The sequence below is a fragment of the Rhea pennata genome, chromosome 11 (genome assembly GCF_028389875.1).
Source record: "Rhea pennata isolate bPtePen1 chromosome 11, bPtePen1.pri, whole genome shotgun sequence".
NCBI lineage: Eukaryota > Metazoa > Chordata > Aves > Rheiformes > Rheidae > Rhea > Rhea pennata.
In genome coordinates, this window is record NC_084673.1 from 21,041,394 (window position 1) to 21,066,020 (window position 24,627).

The 24,627-nt window shown below is 50.0% G+C and overlaps 1 protein-coding gene across 1 annotated transcript in view; it reads right to left on the reverse strand.

The window, feature by feature from the left end:
* Positions 1 to 279: 279 nt before the first annotated feature.
* The window catches only part of SLC16A2 (solute carrier family 16 member 2), a 49,530-nt gene continuing 25,182 nt past the window's right edge, over positions 280 to 24,627 (reverse strand). The window contains exons 2-6 of the mRNA XM_062584899.1: positions 12,703 to 12,847; positions 6,838 to 7,300; positions 6,028 to 6,171; positions 3,988 to 4,216; positions 280 to 2,289 (exon numbers count right to left, since the gene is read on the reverse strand). Coding sequence (XP_062440883.1) covers positions 2,069 to 2,289; positions 3,988 to 4,216; positions 6,028 to 6,171; positions 6,838 to 7,300; positions 12,703 to 12,847 — 1,202 coding nt within the window. The 3' untranslated portion in view covers positions 280 to 2,068. The remainder of the gene's footprint in view (positions 2,290 to 3,987; positions 4,217 to 6,027; positions 6,172 to 6,837; positions 7,301 to 12,702; positions 12,848 to 24,627) is intronic.

The following is a 24,627-nucleotide window of genomic DNA, read 5'->3' on the forward strand; positions in this document are numbered from 1 at the left end:
CCCGAGCCTGGACGGCTCCCACTGAAGGAGACGGTGTCTGTGAGCAGGGACGCGCTGCCAAGCGCTCGAGGAAAGTGCAGCAAAGCTGCTGGATGCTTCAAGCAGCAACTCAGCGGCCGCCGGCCAGAACCGGGCAGGTCAGGGCGCCGCGGCTCGTCCGCCGGCGCCGGGCCCGCCGCAGGGGCCAGCTCGGGAGGCAGCCGAAAACCCCTCCGAGGAGGCAGCGTCTAAAAGGCGCGACGAAACCGGCGGGCAGGACAGACACGCCACCTCCCCCTCTTTCTTTTTAAACCGGGTTTATTCTACAGGGCTTCTAAATGACATTCATAAACATTTACAAAAACATGCTAATATCCTTTTTTTTTTTTTTTTTTTTAATGTATACCAAGAACTAGAAGTTCACATTTTGAAAGGACAGGCGTACTTTAAGACACACACTCAAATACTTTTCACTTCCAAATACAAAATTTTAAGGGCGTATTAAGTTACAAGCGGACTCGGGGGGGGGGCAGAGGGGCGCAGAGCTGCCGCGGTGCTCGCAGCGGCCTGGCGCTCTCGCGGGCAGAGCCCCCCTCACGGCCAGTGCCGCCGGCAGGGTCGAGCGATGAAATCCGGGGCTCGAGCGGGCGGCAGGCCCACCGGAGACCTCGGCAGCTTGCGGGCTGCGCCGGCCCCGCGGAAGGGCTCCTCTCCTGCTTTAGGGGGCTCCCACGGGTGAACGGGGATATGCAGCCCCCTCCTCCCCCCCCCAAAAAAAAATCGAATGAGCTCAGAGTGCTGCAAGCTCCCTTGCTAGAAACGCTACCAAAAAGCCGCGGGGATTTTAAATCTGGCGGGCTGTGAGCAACGAAAAAACGAGGTACAAAAGCCATGCAAAAAAAGCGCCAGTGAACAAATCGTCTTACATGCCACCATTAAAAATGTCCAGAAAGCTTCGCTCCTTAGTCAACCCGAACGCTCGCTCCAGCGTCTACCGCCGTGGTGACCGTCTACGAGGGGCTCGCGTGGCACACGCCAAGCCCTCGACGGGCCCGTGGCGCCTTCTGCAGGAAGAGGCGCTTGGGGCCGCTGGCGACAGCCCCGGGCGCCGCTAAGGCGCCTGCTGCTCTCCGAGTCCTCCGAAGAGCCGAGCCCGCCCCGACGGCTTCCAGCACGCGCCCCAAAGACGCCGGTCGCCCCCGCAGGCGCCGGACCTGGCTGCGCACCTCCTGCTTCCCAAGACAAGGCAGGGAGGTGACCAGCAGTACCAGCCACAGAAGAGCATCCCGGCGAAAGGGCCCCGCGACGGGACGGCTCGTTTTACAGGCCTACAGCAGACACGTCGCGACACGCCGGTTAGCGTCCGGCTGCTCCGGGCGCGGGCAGCAAGCAGCGCCCACGAGACCTCCCCGCGCGCCATCGACCGCGGGGCGAAGAGGGGCACACGGAGCCGCGGCCCCTGCACGAGCCTCCCGCCGGCGCCTGCAGGAGTCGGCGCCCGAAGCAGGTTTCCGGAACAACGGGAGACGATAGAAAGACTACAGGGCGACCACCGCCGATCGGCTATTCGGTTTTGCGTTGGACTAGAGCGGCATTTCCTCCTCGAAAGCTGCCGCCTCCAACAGGACCGCTCGGGCTGCACTGGGACGGACGAGCTCGCTTGACCGTGACCCGGGCAAGCGACACCGAAGGGCACGGGCAGCACACCCGGAAGGTTCAACGAGCTCTTTAAAAAGCTATTTATTAGCTGTAAACCTCTGTCGTGACACATAGAAAACTGGGAAAAGGGCAAGGAGGTCGATCAGATGTCAATCCTGGTGAGAGTTCTCCTTAGAAAAAGGGTTAGAGGGGGGAAAAAAATGAGGCTTTGAAATCAAAACTGTCCCAAAGAAAAAGAACATTTCTGCTAGTTAAAAGCATTTAACTAGAAGAACTTTTTTTTTTCCTTTACAACCATAGTGCCTCTGCAATCATTGAGAATCACAGTCCGTTTAGAAAAGGGCCTGTGCTTAGGCTAGCAAGAAGATGCTGGTGGCAATAGTGTGTGTCTAGGTGTGCGTGTGTCAGAGTGGAGGCCCAGCGAAAGGCTTTATACGTGTGCTTCGGAGGTAGGACAGCCTGGAAGAAGCTCTCCGTTCATGACCGTCTCTGAAACCAGCATCTTGTCTTTGCCCGAATCCAGCCGCTGCTTCTTGAGCATCCTTTGATGAACCAGGGGGACGACAGATAGCACCAAGCCTCCGATAATGGGGGGAACGCCAGCGAAATAGAAGGCAACGTGGTAATTCCCAAAATAGTCTTTGAGGTATCCTGAAAGAAAAGAAGCAACATCAGTTACAGCCACGTCAGTCTGACGGCTAACTTGTCCCCTCCGTTGAGGGAGGACTTCAGCTCTCTAGCTCTGCTGATCAGGTTTTTAAAACATTTCTTTTCCAGTCCGCTCCTGGGAGTTTTCACACCCTGGCTCCAAAGCTGTGTGCAGACCCCATTTTGTGGCCAGGATCCCGAGAATGGGAGCCCCAGCCCCAGAACCAGAGCAGAACAAGATCAGCCGTATCTTGAACGACCTTGAAAGTGGGCTGAGACAGCATTAATGTTTCAGGTGGTACTTCTGAGCGCTTTGAGAGCCACGAGGTCGACAGATAGAGAGGCAAAGAGGGCACGGGCTGCTCCTGAGCTGATTTCCTCCACCCGGAGGTTCTGCTCCGCTTAAGGACACTTTGCCTATTTTGGGGATGTAAAGGGAAAAATATGTGCTGGCAATTACAAACAGTAGCCAATCTCTTGAAACCCAATATGCTCTGCACTTGCTAGCTCAGTGAGATCTCACATGGCCTGGCACCCTCAGAGAATAACACGTTACCATCCATCGACACCGGAAAAGCCCTGTGGGTTTTCTCAAGCACAGCGACTTGCCTGGGAATTAAGTCTATGAAATGAGTCCCTTCATCTACACTGTGCCAAAGCGGTCTGATACAGGATGTTCTGCAGCACTGGGACTTCTCCAGCCACTGAGTTCCTTCACGATGGCATCGAGCTGGCTCAGGAATATCAGACATGCTTATAAATTTTTAGTTTAGCTGGTTCAGTTGCGGACGTTCTGCTGTTTCGGCAAAGCACTCACTTCTAAGGACGTTCAGACTGCCGGCATGCTTCAGCACCTACCCAAGCCTTTGCAAGACTTGCGTTCAGGTGTCTCTTTCTCTAACTCGGATTCAGTAATCCAGGGCCTGAGCTTATCATTCCTCAGACCTCACGGTACGAAAGGACTTTTAAAAAACGCTAATCTTTTCTGTGACACATTCCTGAGAATAAGGCCTCTATCATCTGTTACGTGGGGCTTTTTTTTTTTGTCTGTACAGTCCACGCTGAATTTTCTCCCCGCTCAAGAAATTCCCTATGGTCCATTCCACACTGCCTTGGAGACGAATCATGACCTCCCCATTTTTTAGCTTATCTTCCAGGGCAATTAGCTTACACGCTCACAGATCACAGACTCATTCTGCTTTTGAGCCTGTCTTGCTGCTCCCTCACTGGTCACTTCTCATCAGGCTGGAGAAAGGTCCAGAGATGTTAAAAGTCCCTGCAACAAGCCTGTACAAGAGACTTACTTACAACTCATTGGCACCACGCAGCCAGTTTTTGAGCTGCCAGAGGGTAAAGACTGGCTGTGCTGTGAGATTTGCCAAGGTGTCAGGACGGAGCAGCCACCCGATCAGCGCAGCCTGATTCAGTTCCTGCAATTTGGCAGGCCCAAGACGGACAGGAATTTTTCACTGGCTGAGGACGTAATGCTGGTAGAAAGGGCATGTACAGGTATAACATAACAACAACAACAAAAAAACATGGTATATACGTATTTCAACCCCTGTGGTAACACGATAAACTAGAACATTAAAAGGCATATATCTGCTCTCACGCCAAAATACCCCCACAGGTGAGAGCAGCTACAGGTGTTTGCTCACTCCCAATAGATGGGTCCAGGACTGACACCAAGGTGCTACCAACCTGCTATCGGCGGACCAGCAGTCATGGGCACGGCCATCAGGCCCATGAGGTACCCTATGGCCTGGGATGCCTGCATGGGCCCCACCAGCTCGAAGGCTATGGGGGCCATGATGGTGGTGAAGAATCCATCGCAAAGGCCGAGGAAGAGGCAGATGACAATGACGCCCTCAAACCCTTGGCACTGGGGGATCATCATGCACATGAGGCCCAACAGCATAAAGGACGCAACCTGGAGAGACAAAAGCAGGCATGTTCGTTAGGTGTCTGCAGGGTTGGGTGAGCTCAGGGTTTCCAAAGGCTGCAGGACTACCAGGGATGTCTAAGAGGAAGCCACTCTGCACTTTCCCTCCAGTGACTTGAGGGTGTTCCATCTTAAAAGGAGAAGGTGAGATTGTTGGGCAGGTAACACAAATACTCCAGGAGAAACAAGTCCTCAAACTTGTAGCCTCAACTGATCCTGCAGTTAGTAAGCTCAGTCCCCTACCAGGCATCACGGAAAGACATGCAGCTGCTCTAGGCATTTGCTGGGACTCGGATGGCTCTTTTGCGGTCCGGGACTCGGATGGCTCTTTTGCTGTCCGGATCCTTTTCCTGCTCCCCTGACCTGTATGATCACTCATCCCGCAATGCCTTTCTGCCCCTCCTCTGCCCTTCACTTTTGTCCCATTGTGAAAAATTCCTAAATAACTGAAGGTCTTAAGCACAGTGAAGAGCATTCACTATTTAGTACCAACATTTATTCAGTAGGAAGTGGATTTTTTTTATAGTGCTTAAATCATAGCAGATTTTTTTCAAAACATCCGGCCATTAAAATAAGCTCAGGCATCTTGAACAGGAGCAGCAAAGCCAAAGTTGCTTGTTTACACAGGTGATGTTACAAGATCCAGGAACAGAAGATCCGCCAAACACTTCTCTAGAATGAGTGAGAAGTTTATGGGAAAAAAAGATGAGACCGTGCAAAGACAGCTCAGCCTCTGAGCACAATCCCAGAGTCAGGAACATCTCACAGCACAGAGATTCTCCTCCCAGAGACGACTTCTGAAGGATGACATTACTACCCATTGCCTTTGGTCATCTTTTCACTTCTTCTGGGATCTCTGCCAGGACCACGGGACTTTTTGCTTTTATACTTCCTACTTCTCGGAATTGCAGACAAGGCTCAAAACCCAGCGCAATGCTTTGATTTGAATGATAGCATGCTTTCTCATCTGAAATAGAGAAAGCAATGGCTTTCGTGCTGCTGAGTTTCTCTTTCCTGACCGAGGGCTTCAGAGGGCTCTTCTCCCACAAGGAAACAGGCAGGCAGTTGCAAAAGCTGTTTTAGCTCCATGCTGCTGACTGAATAGATGCTATCCATCCTCCTAGGAGGAGCTGGTTTCTGCTTCCTGTCCTCCCTGAGAAGCTGGCAGAATTGCTCCTTCTACAGTAAACCAGAATCCAGAGGAGCAAAATAAATGGCAATCATCAGTGCTGCTCAGAAACCTCTCATATCTCCATGACTTTGAAGCTGAGAGTTAGACACTAGGAGCACAGTGACTTGTGGAGGGAGAGAAAGCACCAGTTAGCAGTCCATCAAGACCAAAACTACACTTTAAATGATGATAATACTGAACAGGTCGAGAACATTACCCTGTTCTCTGAGCCCAGCACTCTTGTCTCAGAGAAGTCCCTTAAGAAGGACCTTTTAAGAAGCCTTACAAAGGATTATCTTCTGGATTATCTGCTCGATTTCAGCAGTTTGTTTATCACAACCAAAAGAAGGCAAGAGGGTGTCTAGCTGGTAGGGAAAGAGACACGACTACAGTCTTTATGCTGAAACGATATCAAAATTTATCAAGACTTGAGGTCAGGTGTGGGACTTTCTGTTCCTCTGTGCACCCTCCTATAATAAATGTTGTTCGCTCATGGCATATGAGAGTGTTAGCTAATGGTTGGAAAAGGATCTAAGATCCGTCGCTGACAGTTACTAAGCTGAGTGTCCCAAGTTGCTGATCTACAGGAGTTAGCATGGAGCTACATGGAGGATCAGGCAGAACTTACCTGCAAATAAATCTTCTTTAGTCCAGGAATGCAGTCACCAATCCGGCCTGAAACCAAGCGTCCAAGCCCTGAAGTGGCTCCAAGACAAACCAAGAGAATCCAGTCCTTTTTGTCTTCTTTAAATTCCTTCTCCACATATTTTATCTAGGATGAAGGGAAGGAAATAAGGACATTAATCCTCCCTAAGTTAGTTCATCTCACACACTGCAAATGAATGAGCTGGAATGACCTTAAACACTAAAGCAAGGATTTTTTTGGAAGGAACACACACTTCTAAATCCTGAGCACATATGTGTGGACCCCTCTCAGAGGGCTCACTATGCTTCAGGGTGGCTGCGATGCTCATGTCCACACCATGCTGACATGAGCCCACAGCATCTGCACATTGCAAACCCAAGGGCCAACAACTCCACCTCCGTCCTCTCTCGTTACCAATTCTTCTCCCAGGAGTTGAGCATGACAGAAATGCTGCCACCTTGCCTCTGGAGTCATTTGACTTCAGCGGTGGGAAGCAACCACTCTGCTGCTGCTTGATGCAGACGTTGTCTAGAGGGAGCAATCAACATGGTCCTTTGTAAGAACATTCAAAAGCCACGTCTCCTCTGTCACTATTCCTGTTTACAGGAAGTGCCTGCAGCAGTTTCTTAATTTCAAGGCTTTAGGCTGCTCTGTGTCCACTGTTTCTCTCCTCCTCCTGCCCTTCTCCACCTTTCCACCTGCTCATGGCGCTCTTCTCGGTTTGCAAGGAGGAGCCATCTGACTCGGGGCAAAGGGACTCCCCTCCCCTTCCAGCCCTGAAAATGCCCTTACCAGGTGCATGTAAGGTACAAGGTATCCCAGGACAGCAGTAGCGATCCCAAAGGCCCAAATCCGATAGGTCTTTCTCCGGAAAACCCTCAGGTTGAAATACTTGCGCATCTGAGTCCAGCACTGCTGCTGCACACTCCGGCTGACCGTCTTATCTTGCCCATCATGCTGAGAGTCACAGGAAGGTGGCAAGATGGGCCGATAGGTCAGGGACAAGAATATCTGGATGAACATAAAGGCACTGAGTACTTGGAAAGTATGCGCCAGCCCGATGGCCTTTCCGACTGTCTTCAAAAAGAAGGGGAGGGAAACAGAGAAGAGGCAGCTGCCACCGGCCACGATGCCATTTGCCAAGCCAAGGCGGCGTTTGAAGTAGTGACCCAGGATAACCAGCGAGGGCTGGAAGGCGAAGGAACTGCCACAGCCGAAGATGATCCCATACGTGAAATAGCGAACTTCAAGAGACCTAGCGGGAAAACACATGCACGTGGTCATGTTACACAGGGGCAAACAAACTTCCTCACAGATCAAGACCAAGGTCTCGCATACCATGGGCACTACACAGACAACCCGGTCTTGAGGAGCTTATTCCCTAGACAAAGCAAGGATTATCCTCATTTCACAGCTGGCATGTTAAAGCTCAGAGAAAATGGAGCCTAACCAGGGAGTGCTTTCTGCAGCGAGAAGTGGAGAAGATAGCAGCCAGCCTGCTCTCCTTGGGAAGTTTACCTAACCCGAACAGCTTTTAAATTACAGTAAAAAAAGCTTTGCTAAGGCAGGCAAGGCACCTTATTTTTAGCTAGAAGTTCAGGCGTTTTCCATTGAAATAACTAATTGAAAACACTCTGCAGCCAGTGTTTAAATGCAGAAGGCACCAACCTCATTGATTATTAGGCACTTAGGACGAGAACATTGCGTTTCCGTCCAAATTCCAGGCTGGTTAATTATGTTCTTCTTCTCTGAGCTCCTTCAGAAGTTTCAATCAGATGCTTAATAGATTTCATTTTCACCTTACAGAAGTGACTGCATCTGAGGAGGGAGTGAAGCGGCTGCTCTACAGAGCACGTGTAAAGTACTCGAGCCCCTTTGGAATGAGCCGTTTCTCAACTGTTTTAGCCCGGTTTTCCCAACAGAAGCAGCTAAGAAAGGAGACTAAAGTTAGGCAGTGCAAATAACCTCTTGAGTTCCTGTAAGTTTCTCCCCAGAAGAAGGATTTTTTTCTACCTCTGCACAATACATTCAGCTGCAAAAGTCTGCCGCCAAAATGCTGCATGGGAGGAGAGTGTGACGGAAATACCTGGGCTAATTCATCTGGGCCACCAACCAGCCTAAACATGCTGCAGGAACTGGGTCCTGGTTATTGCAGCTCTCAGAAGTGCTCATGTAAAAGATTAAACGCTTTTCCCAGAGCAAGTGAGAAGACAGCAGCCCAAAAGAAACCGAGCAGTCAGAAGTTGAGGAAATGTTTATGAGTGCATCATTTATTCCGTTACAAGCTTGTCCCTTTAGCTAGCCAAGTAGGAAGCAGAACATGATTGCCATTCCCAGCTGCTCAAAGAGGAACGGCTGTCATGAAAGGCGATTTCTACCTACTCCAGAGCTAAGATCCATCAGAAAAATCCTCCACCAGAAGTTAAGCAAAGAACTGGATTGCACAGCCATCCCAGGCAAAGCCCCGAGAGGGATGGAGACGTCGTGGGAGCCAGGGACTGACCCACTTACTGGGGGCTGTGGACACCACAGGGGGTCCCGACCACCCACGCACCAGTCCTAGTGATTGCAGCTAGATCACACCAGCTTTCAGGTCTGTGGCTAATCTTACATTTTGGATAAGGGGAGACAAATGCCACAGGTCCCATCTGCTCCACGTTGGCGTTAAGACGTCGCTGCAATAGGGCATGAAAGTGGGGGCTTGCTTCAGCCCTGTTTCTTAGCCAGGGTTTCCCATCCTGTTTGTTGGGAATCAGCCAGCTGCTCTGCTCACCCCAGCACAGTCGCCTGTTGGGAAACGCGGCTCCAGCTCCCTGGGATAATTAGGTCACTGTCTAACGGCTGCCTCTCACTTACAACTCACAACTGCAATAGCTCCTGTTCAGCCCCAGTGGCCGAGGCTCTGTGGTCTTATTCTAGTGGGAGAACATCCTTAATGCCATCGCACAAAGACAGAAATGACACCTCAAGAATCCCCTTGAGGACAACAGTGAAATTCAGCCACATGCCAAAGTCTTGTACATCGTAACTGCAGAAAATGCTGAGGGTGTGGCAATGAATAGGTGAAATAGGTGCAGAAAGCAGGAGATATAGGTTTCTCGGAGAAAAAGTTTTTGCATTATTAATGGTGAAAGATGAAAGGAGGCAGGAGCAGTAACTCCAGTGCAGAGAACACAAGCTGAGGAGAGGTCCCTGCTGCTGAAGGCCCATGTACGAACCTTGGCATGGTGGGAAGTGAAGTAGGAGGTGAACCACCTGGGGGGCTCATGACCGGCATGCAGCTCCTCTTACAGCCAGATTCAAGGTGGGAATTCCTGTTTCTGCAGCTCTGGAGCTGCTCTGCTGCAGTGGAGGCAAGAGGAGCTTGCCAGCTGCTCCAGGAGCTCATCTCTGGCTCAGAGGATATGATTGAAACACAGCGACGTCTCAGAGAAGAAGCAGAAGTTGGGTCAGGGAAGGTGAGCCAGAAGACGAGATAATCATCCCCCACCAGAGAAGCTGGAGGGAGGGTTTGAGGGGCCCACAAGGCCCAGCAGACGACAGCCCTGCCAAACTAGCCAGTATTTCCGTCGGTCCTTCCCTGCCTTCATGCTAAAATGTCCCACTCCAAACTGGCGGGAAGGGGAAGTGTGAACCCAACTGATACTTGTTAGACCAGCAGCAGCCCTGGCTGATTAACAGCGTAGCAAAGCTCGCTGAAAGGCACCTAATGGAAGTCCGGAAAGAGGATAAGCTGCTTTGCTCCTCTTGCTGCCAAGCTGCGTGTCAGCATCTCGGCTACAACAAATCCAGAAACCCCAGCCTTCTCCCAGTCTCTGCTTTGCAGCACGTTTCGTTCAGTTAGTGTTTTTTACACGGAGCTCCCAACACCTCGCGAGCAGGAGGCTCTGCCTGCCAGCAAGCCCCAATACCGGTGCTTGGTTCCTGCCTTTCGAGCTGCATGGACAAATGATTGAGGCATCTTCAGCTCTGCTCGGAGAGGTGTCAGGACTCTCTGGGTGTGGGTTCACATGGCTCTGAGACTTGTGGATTCAGCTCGGGCACAGCATCTCCTTGACTGTTCTCATATTGCTCAAAAAATGGACCACAAAGACCACGTGTCCCTTGAGTGAGTTTGGCTGGGCAAGGATGAGGCAGCAGCGAGCGGTGCCGGTGGGGTGGCAAGAGCTACCTCAAGCCCACACCGACGTGGGAGGAGGCTTGGGGCCGATGCGCGGTGTATGATCTTTGGGACTTTTAAAAGGGAGCTAGACTGTGCTTGTCACCACCTCTGGCTGCCACGCATTTCGGCATGCTCCAGTGCGCTCCCTGCGATGCCTGGCCCGCGAGTCTGATCCTCCGGCTGCGGCTGTGCGGCGTCAAAGTGAAAAAGCCTCTTCCTTGTTGTGGGTGAGTAGGAGCTGCTAGCTCCAAATTTTAGGCCCAGGCTTTGTGATCCAGATGGAGCGCTTCCAAATCGCACTGCTCGTCCTCCGACTCCGGCTCAGCTTTGCCCAAGGCAGCTCAATAAAAAGGCCTCCCTTCCCTTCCTGCGTACAGCTGCAAAGGGGTTTCATTCCTCCCTTAAAAGGCAGCCAAAGGAATTTCAGCTAAGAGCAAGCAGGAGCAGGAAATACGGATTTCAGCTCTGAATTCTCCTGGAAATAATATTTTTCTCTGCATGCATTTTTTTTAAGCCCAACACAACAATCCACTGGCAGTGATGTGGTCTCGAGAGTGCTTTTTCTTCGCACGAACACTTTACAACAAGGGAAAAAAGAGTCAAAGTTTCGTTGATTAGAGGGAAAAAAAGATTACAAGGGAAGCGCTGTGCCTCTTTGATCCTGTGCGCTGCCAGGAGTTCAGAGGCGCTTTCCCTCAGGATTGATGAGGCTTTCTCCAATCACTATTATCTTCTCAAATACAAAGGGCCATCATCTGTGGATGAAGTGAGAGGGGCAGTTTCTTCCATGCCACAGCTCACGGTGTTGAAGGAGATGGCTACAGCACCCCAAGCCTCCCAGGTGCAATTAGCCCCAGTCCCCGCGCTACGTGCTTTGCCGGAGGCACGACGCAGGGCCCGTGTGCTGCGATGCTGCATGTTACAACTGAAAATAAAGCAAAGCCACATGAGCTTTTTGCTGAAATGGCTCCTCCACCCCTGCAGGCTTGCCCGTGGGGTCAGTGAGGGGCTTTGCTGGGAGCAGTCAGAAGCTACATCACGTAGCAGAGCCTCCAGAGCTGCCTCTACCCTCACACCGTAACAGCGGGGCCTCCCACAGCCCCACGGAGACAGGTCTTGGCATGCCACAGCCTGTCAGACCCTCCTGCTGGTTTAGGAATGGGGCACGCACGCACATCTCTGCAGGAAACCAATGTCTGGGACAAGCTTGAGGGTTTCATCAGACACTGATCTTCAGGGTAAAAGTCCTCCTTGCGCTGAGCTGGTTCTCATTAGGAGCCAGTGATGGAGGCCCACCATCATGTGGCTGAGCAGCAGGCAGCCCATGCTTCTTGCACAATGTAAAACTCCCCGGAGACGTCTTCTCTCCCAGCACGGAGCACTGGGAGGCCCTGCTCAGCCGGCTGTCAGAGGCCGGCCTCCCCGGCGCCAGCAGCGAGCCTGGCACGAAGGCGGCTCTGGGCAGCACGCAGGCAAGTCGTCCTCTTTGGAACAAGAGTGCATTTCCTTTGAAAAACACTTCTGGGAGCATTTTAATTAAAACAATATTGATTTCAACTGAAATCCAGCTGCCGGCAACATCTCTATTCAGACAAGCTTGGGCAAACGATGCTTTGGAGGACGTCTCCACGGTGCCCAAGTACTGAGCTTTTGAGGCTATATCTAAGGAGAGACACCTAGGACGAGGACACCAGCGGTGACTTCTTTTGCTTCCCTAAAGAGGGGTCAGAAAAACTATCACACTAAATCAGGTAGACTTACTACCAAAATGCGCACTGGTGACAGGCTGCCAATGGAAATCTGTGGGAAAGGATCAGCCATACAAAATACGGAGTAGCAATCATTCTGCTTTGTGTCAAAACCAGCAGGCTTCGGAGCCAGTGCGGGAACAGCACAAACTGCTCGAAACCCCATCTACATTCCTGACTTCCAAGCTCCTGCACATGGAAACTTTCAGCTTCCCTTGAGCACTTCATGCTTTAGTGACCACCATTAACTCTTGCCAGGTGTAACCAGTGAAATATTATTTTACTTTCAGTATTAAATGTGAAATTGTTTCCAAAGGACAACAGTTTTGACCTCAAGTGTCTCTTCTGTGTTGCCTGTGAGTGGCCTGCCAACTTCTCGCTGCCTATCTTAAAGATTAAATGAAGCACAGCATAGAAATTTAAGAGCACATGAGCAGAGAAGCTCCTGAAAGCTGAAATCCCATGAAGCAAAGTTCCTCACTCAGTTACAGTTCATTCCCTTGTTATTTAAGGAGAAAAAAGCAACTCAGGACTCAGTCTGGACAGTAACACGCTGTGTGCATGTGGGCTGCACATGGGCTGCAGTGATGCCAGGAGACCTCTCAGCTAGATCGAAAACACTTGATCTGCACCAGAAGGCAGCAACAGTGCGGTAGCAGGGGATTTGGGGAGAGGAATTAAAAAGAGCAGCTCGCCAAAGGGTGGCGTGACCCCTTAGCCCCCCGGCCAGGCGAGTGGCAGCCTTACTTGGTGAACGAACTGGAGAGAAGTCCGACGAAAGCAATGGCAGCTCCTGAGGCTGCTGTTGTCCTGCAGCCGACCCGGTCCGTGAAGATGCTCACGATGGGGGAGCAGAAAAAAATCATCCCCATGGCCAAAGCACCGACCCATGCTAGGAAGAGTGAGAGAGAGAGAAGAAATATGAAGGTGAGGATTGTGTAATGAACGCGTGCCAGTTCGAGAAAATACAGAGCACACAACAAATCGGGGACCGCTTCCAGCTTTGGAGGTGGTCTCCACAGAGAGGCAGTCCCGTTGTACACTTAATTAACGATACAGCTCACAAATATGACCGTTAACGCTTGTGTTCCTTGCCAGCGTCAGCGAGAGCATGCGACCTTGCTCACACTGATCGTGGTGAGGTCAGCAGTGTCTTTACCTGTGCGAGGGAGGCACATCTAATTTTTCCTTTTACTCACCTCTGCTGGGCTCCTATGTGGCCTAGGAAAGGAGCCCAGCTTGCAATATCTTTTTCTGGTTGCTCTTACGGCCTGCACACAGCTCCGCTGACGCTCTTTCTAAGCATGAAACAGGCTCTACGGCCAGGAGCACTCACGGATTCAGAGGACCTCAGAGTCCCTTGTGCCCAGTTCTTGGCTATTAGGAGTGCGACAGCCTGAGTTACAGCTCTGCCTTTTTAGGTGCCACAATTAATCCATCATTGTTCTTCACCCCCTACAGAGGCAGGATTGCAGGATTTCCTACCCTTCCCTGTTTGCCACGAGGCTTTTCTTATAACATTGGATGCATTTTTTTTTTTCATTGCAGCGCTCTTCCCTAACCCACCAGCAATAGGACATACCCAAAGCAGAACTTGCAAGGCTTATTAATTAAATGGCAATTTCCCTAGCAAGCAGCTCTTGATATTCAAATTATGGGACCTCGACGTCAACAAGAAATGAAAACCAGAGAAATGGCAACACTTAAAAGGATGAGGTCCAAGCCCTACCAAGCGAGACTGGCATGGTTCAGAAGTTCAAAGCAAACAAACAAACAAACAAAAAACACAAAAAAGCAAAGACACTACAGCCGTGGGAAGGGACAACAGCTCTCCCTGATTAATGTCTCACCACTACTATGTTCTTAAAATTGCATTCAGAAAGCTCATGGAGGCCCACAAAGCTACATCAGGTTAAATTACATCCCCAGCTCTGCTGGGTGATATCCAGGCAGGAACATGACCTCATGTCTCCTTTCTACCTACTTCTGGAGAAAACCACTGTCTGTCTCTCCGTCTTTTTTAAGAAACTTTCATTCTTATGAGATCAGTTTAGCCCTTCCTCTTCTCCCTGCCCTCCACCTTCTCTTTTTCATGGTTTCTTTAACTGCTTTCTACAGGAAAGGCAGGCTTTCAAGAAAAGCATTGTGGTAAACAGAAATCTCTGCAAGCTTTGAGGAGAAGCAAACTGGGAACGCAGTGCAGGAGGTGTTAGGCCTTGACCAAGGTGTGGGGCTCAGCGGAAGGCACGAGGGACAGATGGATGAGAAGGGAAGAGCCGGCACCCTGGAGCAGACCGACAGCTGTCAGGCCGTGGTGGAACGAGATCTGCAGAGCAACGAATTGGTGAGATTTTGAGAGCTGAGGAGCAACTCTCGATGCACAGCAAGCTCCTGCACCAGCATTGGAGCACCTGATACTGCGCTCCAAGCTGTGGGGACCCAGACGGCCTTTTCACGTGAAAAGGAGGACAAAGGTCCAGCTGGGTCAGTCCTAGAGGCTTCATTTCACAGACAACAAGGCTGCAAAGCAAAGCGTGGAGAAGATGACGCTGTGATCTGCTCGGCTCCCTTGCATATGTGAACGACTGCAGTCTCCTTGCACAATCCCACACAAAATCCTCAGTCGCCGCTAGTGCCAAGCTCTGACTGAGCGCCGCAATCAGGATTGCTCCTCACCCTCCCTTGGTGTCTCAGCTGCCGCATGTGGGATGCTCTCCCCGCAGTCACAACAGCTCTGTTGCCTTCCCAGGCACTGCAAGGAAAGACTGAATCCATGCTGGAGAAGAAAGGAGCCTAATCCCACAGTGACGACGAGCAAACAGGCAGGCAGGGCAGCCCAGCAGACGCTGGCTCTCCAGGGAAGTGCCATCAGACAAAGATCTGCCTGACCCTGGGCTCGTTCCTCCTTCGTGCCCCCACATGTCTCGATAGCATCATGTTTTAGCTTCTGCGAGATGTGGTTCTGCAATGTTAAGTATTTCTCTGTGGCATTAATTCTCCAGGGGTGACCTGTGGGGATCCTCCTGCCAACCCAGGGTGCTTGAACAGCAGCATGGAGCAGGGACTAACGTGGGGACCTTGAGCCACCACTACAGGCTGGCCCATGCCATGCTGTGCCCACAGTCCTCAGCCGGACCCCGCTGCTTGCTGGCCTCCATGTGTTGCCACCCGCTGACAGATCTCTCTATAAATAAGAGTGAGATGACCTTTGCGGCTTTGGGGCTCCAGCGATCCACTGTCCGGGCTGTACTACCAGCAATCTGGGAAACGCGGGATCCCAGCTTTTTTCCCAGCCAGGCTTCAGCATATGACCAGCCGCTTGCACCAAAACCAAGAGCTCTGCACACTGTTTTAGCCCTGCTCGGTAACAACCTTCAACAGCCGTGAGATTTTCAGAAAATATCCAGGTCCCTATTAAAAGAAAATGCCTGCTACATAACAACCTCTTCAGTCTCTGCCCTTCAAAAGGGACCACACAAAGAAGCCCTCTTCAGCCTGGGAAGAACTGACCCTTCCAAATTAATTATAATTTCTCAAGAACCCAATTTACTCTGAAGTATTCCTTAATAAATTCCGACTGAAGTAAAAAAAGGAAAGCAGAGGCCTAGCAGAAACCTTTTGGGACTCACTTGGATCCTGTCTCAACACAATATGAAATGAAAAAGAGCGAGGGAGAGGGAGCAGACCCCCTCTCTAGCTAATTTTCTTGGTTATAAACACAGCGCACAGTGTAATGAAAGTCCTTCTAATAGGATTAGATGGCACCACTCCAAAGAGCCGTCCAAAACAACTACAAAAGGGGGTGTGGGGTGGGAGAAAAGCCAGGATGGGAAAGGCTCGTTAAATTGGATAATATACTTTCAGAAATGTTCCTTCTACTTCAGCCAAGGCAGTAAAATGTTAGACAGCCCCATCATGTTTGAAGTTTGTTATTTTTGGAAATTGCTTTAAGCAACACAGAAATAAAAGCATAAAGCAGGTATTAAATTTAAAGGGCCAGATTCTGATCTTAATAATCCTGAGATTTACATGCAAACGAGCAGTAGCAATCTCCGGCCCAAAACACATGCTTACCTGCGGGGGCCGAAGCAAACCCAACGTGAGAGGCTCAGCGACGGGGAGCTGCTACAGATTTCAGTTGGTAAAGGGAGATACCAGTAAACAATGCAAAGATTCCCATGGCAAATTGCTCTACCTTAAAGAAGCAGCTTACCACAAGCAATGAATAAAAATAGTTTTCAGTAATAACATCAAGTTAAAATTAGTAAGAACAACAGCCGCACTTCCAGAGTACGCTTTTGTCTTCACAGCCCTTCACAACCACGCCAGCCCTCCCAAAGGCCCAGGAAGCCGGGAAGGCTGGTGGAGATCCAGCTCTCCGAGACGCGGAGCAGCGAGGAGCCTTCCTCGCAAGCTCTAGCCACAGGAAAGCTGCTAAGGCCCAAGCCCGTGCTCTGTTTTTTTCAGGGATGCTTTTTGCAATTTGCACCAAAATAACCCCTCAACAGCAGGTTTCACAACTACCTTCGTATTTTAGCTGGTGGGAAGCATAATGTGGGAGAGGGAGAGAGCTGTGCCAGCAAAGCTGCTGTGAAGAAGACTCTTGTATCTCCCAGAAAGTGCCTTTTACTGAGCTTCAGGGAAAGGCTGGAGAAAAGCAATGGTGAGAAATCACAGCTCAGAAAAAACAATTTCTACAGCATTTAGCCGCAAACCTGCCTTTATAGTCACGGACCCAGACCTGCTCTGCGCTGCAATGATCACAGCTCCTGGAGGACCTAGAAGGACTCGTTTTTGGAAATGCGCTTAACATGATACTCAAGTGTCTCGTGGACTTTCCTGGATCACTGCTGATCCTAATGGCAGACATCTCCTTTCCTCAGGTGGAAAACGCATTGGGTTTAATCAGCCGTTGTCACGACATCAGTTTAGCAGGTCTTCAGATGTTAGAGAAGTTGGGACTTGAGTCAAAGCCCACAGGAAAAAAGGGGGAATCTTGCTTTTGATTTCAGTGGGTTTTGGATCAAATCATTAATTCCTAGCCCAGCCACACCTCAAAAATCCTCTGTCAGATAATTGAGGTGATACATTTAAACACACAAATACAAGCCCCCACAAGACACATGAGGTCTTATCAGCAACGCACTGTGATCAAGCACTGTTGCAGCAGAGTCTAAAAGAAAGTATGGATAAAATCCAGCTCAGTGCTGGATTGGACTTAGTTCAAGTACTGTGCATAATTTGGACGTAAATCAGGTTGAGATTTGATCAAGTCTCAAGGTGCTGTGTGTCCAACCACTTACTGGAAGCCAGAGCTGAAGGGGCTTATTTTGGAGCTGGCTCTCAGCAGGACGAAATGGCTCATCAGTCGGGAGAGGCCACGCTGCCAGCGCAACCGAGCATCCGAAAATCCGCCCGGCACTCCTAGCGCAGGCTCACCACGACAGCAGGGAGAACAAGGCTCCCTTTGTCTGGCATCTCCTCGCCCGGTGCCGTTGCAGAGACCCCTGCGCTGCCCCAGAGAAGCTCTGCGCGGCGGGGAATGCCTCGCTTGGCACCCAGCGTGCGGCCAAACAGGCTCAGAAACAGTTAAAGCTGGGTGTTGTGCAGGGCGAAACAAGTTCATTAAAGTCTCCAGCTTGATCCCCCTTGGGAGCCCGGTCACAAGGTCCTGCACGTGCTCTGCAGCCAGAAAGCCCACCCTCTGAGAGATGCCTTTTCACAAATACAAAACACTTTATGAGCCACTGTTTAGCTAAAGAATCCCATTTAAAGCACTCTTCCTTTGCGTGTGTTGGGGGGAGTGAAGATGACCTATGATTTTTAAACATGAGGGTCAGCAATGCTGTAGCTGGCTCATGCAAGCTGTCACTTACAACACGGCCTTCAACACAGGCAGGAGGAAGACAGCGGCTGAACATCTCCAAGAAGCGAATGGATGAAGTGGAGAGATAGAGGCACTGAGGCCCAGTCAAGCTCTCCTTTCCCCGGCCCCGCTCAGTAAGGGCTCAGAGGACTCAACACTCACAGCTGATCCATCCTTGGAGCTTGCAAGGAAGGCAGCTCCCAAAGGGCCAGAGCTGGCTTTGGCAAGCTGGCACACAAACCAGGGAGGAAGCCAATGCAGAAAGGCATGTGCTTCTGCATGGGCTGCAGCTGCATCTCCTCGTGTGCTGCTTAAAGCAAGGAGTGATTTCTTCCTTAAGAAATCCCTTGCAAATCCTACACTCATTTGTTCAACTGCCCTATGACATTTAGGTGGGCTTCAGTTGGGCCCGCACGGGAGAAGCCTGGCATCAGGCTTGCTTCAGCCACGGTTACCCTGTAGGCAGGTGACACTGGTCCTGGGGACACCAACAGTCGGGCGTTGGGACCCAGCAGCTGCCATTATATGGGGACCCTAAAGGGCCTGTGAACGCCAAGGTGGAGTCCCAATGCCTCAATATAGTGAGTGTCTACACACTGCACGGGTTCATGACACCAGGATGCTGGAGGTGATCAAAGAGTTTCAGTCCAGAGCAGGGTCCCACGAGCTGACATGCTTTCTTTCCAACAGATGCCAAGCTCCCTTCCCTGCCGTTATCCGAGAAAAGTTTTCTGGGAGTCATGGAGCCAAACAAGCTGGGAACAGAAAACTGGAGCGAGGTTAGAAACAAAAGGGGAAAAAGTAATCACTCCGAGACACAGACTCAAATTCCCTCTGGTATTCAGCTCATTGTTAAAGCTTTCAGAAAACGTCATTAAAAAGCATACCATGAGGTACATGCAGTCTAGTCTATTTGTTCCTTTAAATATTAATCTCTTGGGAGCCAAAAGGAACGGACATCGTTCCCAGCTATGCAGTTTTCCCACTGACCCAAATTCTTCAGTCTGGATGGATCAAGGACCAGGAGGTGACTTCAGATCCGGCCCCGGGCCCGCATAGGAAGTGTCTTCCCTCGTTTCCCTCCGTTCCTCCCTCTTGGACGGCTTTGCTGGGAGGGGGTTGGATGCTGGTGGCTGATGCTGCAAGTGCTAAGCTTTGCTCGGAGGAGAGACTGGGCAGCAAAAGATGAAGCAAACAAACACCCACATCTGCCCTGCCACATCTTTCCTCCAAGATATCAAGTAACCTTTTGCCTTTTTCCGGGATTGATGATGCTTTTCTGGGGACAGGGAAGGCAGCTGGAACCCTGCTGACTTACAGACCTCATCACACACCTTCAAAGGGCCTCTCAGCCTGACTCGGTCCCCATCCTCTGGTGGCCCAGGAGCCAAAACAACCTTGCAGGCTCGGGGAGGCAGTAGACCATAAAAACTCTCTCTATGCAGTCAAAATCTAGCAGATGTTTTATCTTACTCCCTTACAAAATAATTTGCATCATTTTGTTGCAGACTCAAAGTAAAGTTCGGTCTAACACACTTGACACCCAGCATATGCCAGGTCCAATCTGGGGAAGAGCTGCTAAGATGTGAATAAAGGGAGATGCAAAGTCACAGCCTAAGGAGGTCACCATGGCACGTGGAAGGAAGGGAAACGCGCCTGGGTCTGTGCAGTAGCTAAGGAGCAGCTTCTGTGGAGCAGACAGGCAGCCGGTTTCCCTCTGAAAGACAGGCAGTGCTGGAGCAGGCAGCTCGCAAACGCGCCGACACAGCCCACCTGGCCCCACTGCATTAGAGGACATACAAACTCATTAAGTGTTTAGCAAGCCCTGCCTGGTAGCATAACCTAAAGCTTTGTAGCAAAGTCCTTGTTTATAAAGCTTCACTAACTCCCCCCCCCCTTTCTAACAGGCCCAGTTGGAAAACAACCTGGACATTGGAATAAAATTAATCATTCAGACCCAAATTATGCCTTGTGTGTGCTGTCCCAGCTCGGCAAAAGCTGGGACATCTCCCACTGTCAAGCTGACATGCAGCACACGTTCACAAAGGACTTTGCTTCAACTGGCGGTGCAGAGACAGTAATATTTATCGGGGTTAATGTATTACCATTCATCAACCAAGCTGTATTTACAGACCACACACGGTCTCTTACCCTACTGCCAGTGGAGCTTAACTGGAGTTAGATGACCCACTGCAAAGCAACGAAGCTAATGTACTCCATGTGTCCCACCACAGCAGGCTGACTGTACATACCACCAGTTTGGCTGAGGAGCTGCAAGTCTTGAACATGATGTGACCCTGCTGCTCATGACCATCCGCCTAATTTCGAAGTCAAGTTCAAATTTGCTGCAGCTCCGCTAAACTCAAGGTCCCCAACGAGAGTGTGTGCATCCAAGTTGAACCAACTTGTTTCCAGAAACTTCTAACACCTTTTGCAATGCACCGGGACATCAAAGGTATCCACTGAATGGCATTTCACCCATCATGGATTTTCACAACTCAAATCTGTAACAAACTTCACTGTCTGTTTGTAACTTATCAAGAAAAACAAAATTGCAAGTCAGCACAAGGCCAGGTCGGACATAAGACCTCTTTTCAGTGTCCTGCTCTTAGTGGCATTACAAGGGACGAAGGAAGAATGTGGCTGACAGAGGAGAAGTGGTAGCAAGATAAAGTCATTAGCTACCATCATCACTGCATGGTCCTGAGACCAAGAATAATAAAACAGACCAGAAAGTAAAGCGTGCCCATCAAGTCTTTGCCACAGAAGACTTAAAAATCAATTTGTGACTGTTTCAGGAGTCCAGGGCATTGGAACAGAACAGGCTGGAAATGTACTTTGAACCCTCCTCCTCCCCCCTGCAAAATCACATCTTTCCTCATCTGACCTCTCTCCATTCTGTCTCGCTCAAGGATTCAGGGAATATTAAAGTGCAGAGAATATGAGAAAGATGATCCCAAGATCCCCTCCCAGGCCTCGGTGCTGCAAAGATCATCCTGCTGCAATAGCTGGTTGCAAATGGCAGCAAGTAAAATCCCGACCGAGGACTTTCCTTCTGCTTCTTGCTGTTGACAAGCACTGCTCTGCCTCTCCTTGCCACACCAGCCATTTCAATCTCCTTTAACCGCTAAGTGAAGGATATCAGCTTATGTGTGAAAAGGTCCCAATATTAGCAGCCCTGTGGCCATGTTAAGCAGAGACAGGGACAAATCCATGGTTTTGCTTGGCAAGAAGCAGGCACAAAGTGTTTGCATGAGGTTTGTGCAGTGAATATCTCTGAAATTCAACCCAAGCCACATTTTGTATCGTTCTATTCCAAAACCATAAAATTGAAGCCTAGTTAGGGCAAAATGGTGTTCAGGCCCACGTCTGAACTAAATTATGTCTTTCCCCTCCACAGCAAGGCTTCAGGACCATGCACCAAAAGACATGCTGTAGATATGGGAGAAGTATTTGTCTTTTGACTCTTACTTCACCTTGAAAAATCCAGAGCCAGTCCAGAAATGCAAATTCTCATGAAATTCTTCCAATAGCAATAAAGTAGCATGTGCTCTGCAGATGAAAACCACCATACACCCAAGCTGGGTTTTTATTCTGAGCACTTCTCTCAGCAGGCCAGGAAGGTTTTATTCTCTGTGTCTCCTGGTTTACAATTTTTGAGAGATGATTCACCTACCACATACTAAGGTTACCAAACAAATGGCACTGATGCTTGTAACAACTTAATCTGAACACTGAACACGGATTTCTACGATCCTGTAAAACCACACGGTCATCAGAGCATATGGGCTCAAACCCACCAGCAGCTGCAAATATCCTTCCATGATTTAGACCCACAGGGAACTTGGAGACCTTGCTATTGCAGTCACTCATGATGTTTCTTTATCTGCAAGTGGTTCTGTGTTGGAACAAGCAACAGATTCCCCTGTGCCAGGTCTTCCCCCAGCCAGACCCCAGCGATCACCTATTCAAGCAGGAGCTCTTCAAGTTTGATGGCCCTGTAGATGTTTGTGCAAAAGCACTTGGTGCCTAATGCAACAGCTGCCTAAACAAAATGGCAGAGACTATCTAGTATGGAAAAAAAAAAATCAAGTTCTGGAGGCTCAGCACAGCTGCGCATCACCTCTGACATCCGCAGCGCATTTCTTGGGTCCCTCCAGCAAGAGGCCCAGGCGTTGAAACAAACTCAATGGACTGCTTAACCAAGGCAAAACGCCCAGGGGTTTCTCTTGCTGTGCCTGTCATAAAGATAACCAACGGACACACTTTCCCTGCAGGGTTGTCAGATAAAAGAGAAAACTGGTTAAAAGTAGACTCTGCAAAGCCATTTACTGTGCTGTCAAACATCTCCCACTACACCTCGCTGAGCCCTGGCTGTTTCTTATCCAGCAGTTTTAAGAAAAACAGAAAAGTTCCACTTTAATTGGTGAAAATTCCCTCCTCCTACATGCAGAGCTCCAATCTGCAATTAGCCTTTCATGTCAAACGATGTTTATTCCTGATAGAGTTTATCTTGGCACAAACACTCGCTCTGAAATGCACACACATTTGAAGGCTCAAGCCCTGCATTTAATTCTCTAGCTGCTTGTTAATCCACATTGTTCCCAAGCCCCTTTTCAAAACACACCCACAGAGAGAATGAAGTTTTTTTTTTTTTTTTTTAAAAAAAAAAAAAAAAAAAAGTCCCTGCCCAAGTCAGGAAGGGCAGCAGCGAGCGCTCAGTGTTGCTGGCCCCGTCCTGTAGCCCCTGGCCCTCTCCCACCAGCCTCCAGGCCCGACGTACCACACAGCTTCCAGGGGAGCTCACAGAAATGCCCCTTGGCAGTGCCATTAGCCTCCTTGCTGCCAAAAAGCAGGCGCTTACTTCCAGTTCTTTCCATTGTTTGCCTTTTTTAATGTTTTTCTGGCTCTGCCACTCCTCAGATCTCTCCCTGAGCCATTCAATGCACTACTCTAGTGCACACAAGCCCCCCTTATTCCTTTTGCTGGGTTTCAGTTCTACCAGGTTGGAGAGAGAAGTTAGCTCATGGAGGTGTTTGATAAGTGCCCAAACTATCCCAAGGCAAGTGGCAGGGATGGGGAAGACCACAAATCTCCTTACCCTCAACTTACCCCACAACTTACCCTGAGTGAGGCAGGCAGAAGTGGAACTACAACCACAGATTCTTGATTGCTGGCCTTAATGTTTTGTATTTCACATGTATCTGAGTTCCCACCACCTTTCCTAGAATGAAGTGAGCATGTCGCCTTTGCAAGCAGCCCTTTCCTCCCAAGAGTAAACCCCACTGCACAAGTCCTGAGCAACCTGCTCACAGTTGGCTCTACTTTGAGCAAGCGGCTGAAAAAGCAACCTCCAGAGCCCCTTGCAACCTACGTCATCCTGTGATACAGTGCCTTCCCCACCAAGCAGTGCTGGGCACCCTCACCAACCTGTCCATCACCAAAAGCAAGTAACAGCCCCAGATCCTTCAAAGTGTGATGTTGCCCAGTAAATTAAGAAAGAGCAGGAAGAGAAGAGCCTTAAGAAAGGCTACAGACCAGGTGGTCAGGTGCTGCTCCAAATTCTCCAGCTCAGTTCTTTGGGTGACCACATTTCTACCAAGAGGGGAATGAATAAAATACCTATCTTATTAAATGAAAGGGAAAGTAAAGCTTATTCAGCATGCTCAGAGCATACCTCTGCTCTGTCTGCCTTGCAGCCTGTAAACTCACCTGGAAGTGACTCGGACTTTTTGCCTTATGCAGAGATGAACACATGTTGCTCAATGAATGGTCATGGCTACTGAACAAGATGCTTTCCTGTGCATCACTTGTAGTTCGCAAAATCCTTTAGGAAAGCTCAAGTTTCCTTTCCCTTCTGCCCTTTTGTTCCCCCTCACAGTTCCCAGCTTCTCCTTTTAGGATCAAACAGTGGGCCCAGTTTTTCCTGGTCCTTAGGAGAGGTCATGCATTCCCCATGAGCTCAGTGCTACCCAACCAACTGCACCACACAGAGCAAGACTGGACCTTGCAATGCCTGGCATGGTTCGGGTTGCCTCCTGGGTCAGCATGCTGGCTCAGCAGGATGCACTTTTTGGAGAAACAGTTCATGCAGCTGAAGTGAGACAGGTCCCAGAGCTGACCATGCTTCAGTAATTATTAACTGTGCTGTCTGACCCTGTAACTCCCCAACAGTCCAAGTCAGCAGTGTCCCCAGACATAGGCTGTTGCTTGTTTGAAATGTCAAGCCTTTAGGAAAGCCGCGACCTGAGCAAACTTCACTAGGCTTTGACTATGATTAACCTTTCCTCCTAACACTCACAAGTGTGCAAAGCACTCACTTGGGTAACAGCTCAGCAGTTATGCCGCAGCCACTTCCCATGCAGTGTCTGGTGTACTTGCATATGCAAGGACTGTCACCCCTGCAGAACTTCAGCCCTCCTCCCACCTCCAGCAGGGCTGTGGTGATACTTTTCCTTCCTCCTTCCCCTCAGATCCAAATGTGTCATTTCTTTCAAATTCCCATGGTGGCCACTTCTTGAAGTTGGAAGACTAGTGTCTACTTACTGCAGCAGATGCCAACACATGGGCACCACACGCAACAGGGAAGAAAGTGAGCAACTAGGGGGTGGGCAGTGAGTTTTAGGAATTTGCTCCACTGCTTTACCTCCTACCTTCCAGAGCACTAGAACAGGTTGCTCAGAGAGGCTGTGGAGTCTCTTTCTCTGGAGATACTTAAACCCTGCCTTGATGCAATTCTGTGCAATGTGCTCTAGGTGACCCTGTTTGAGCATGGGGGTGGGAATAGATGATCTCCAGGGGTCCCT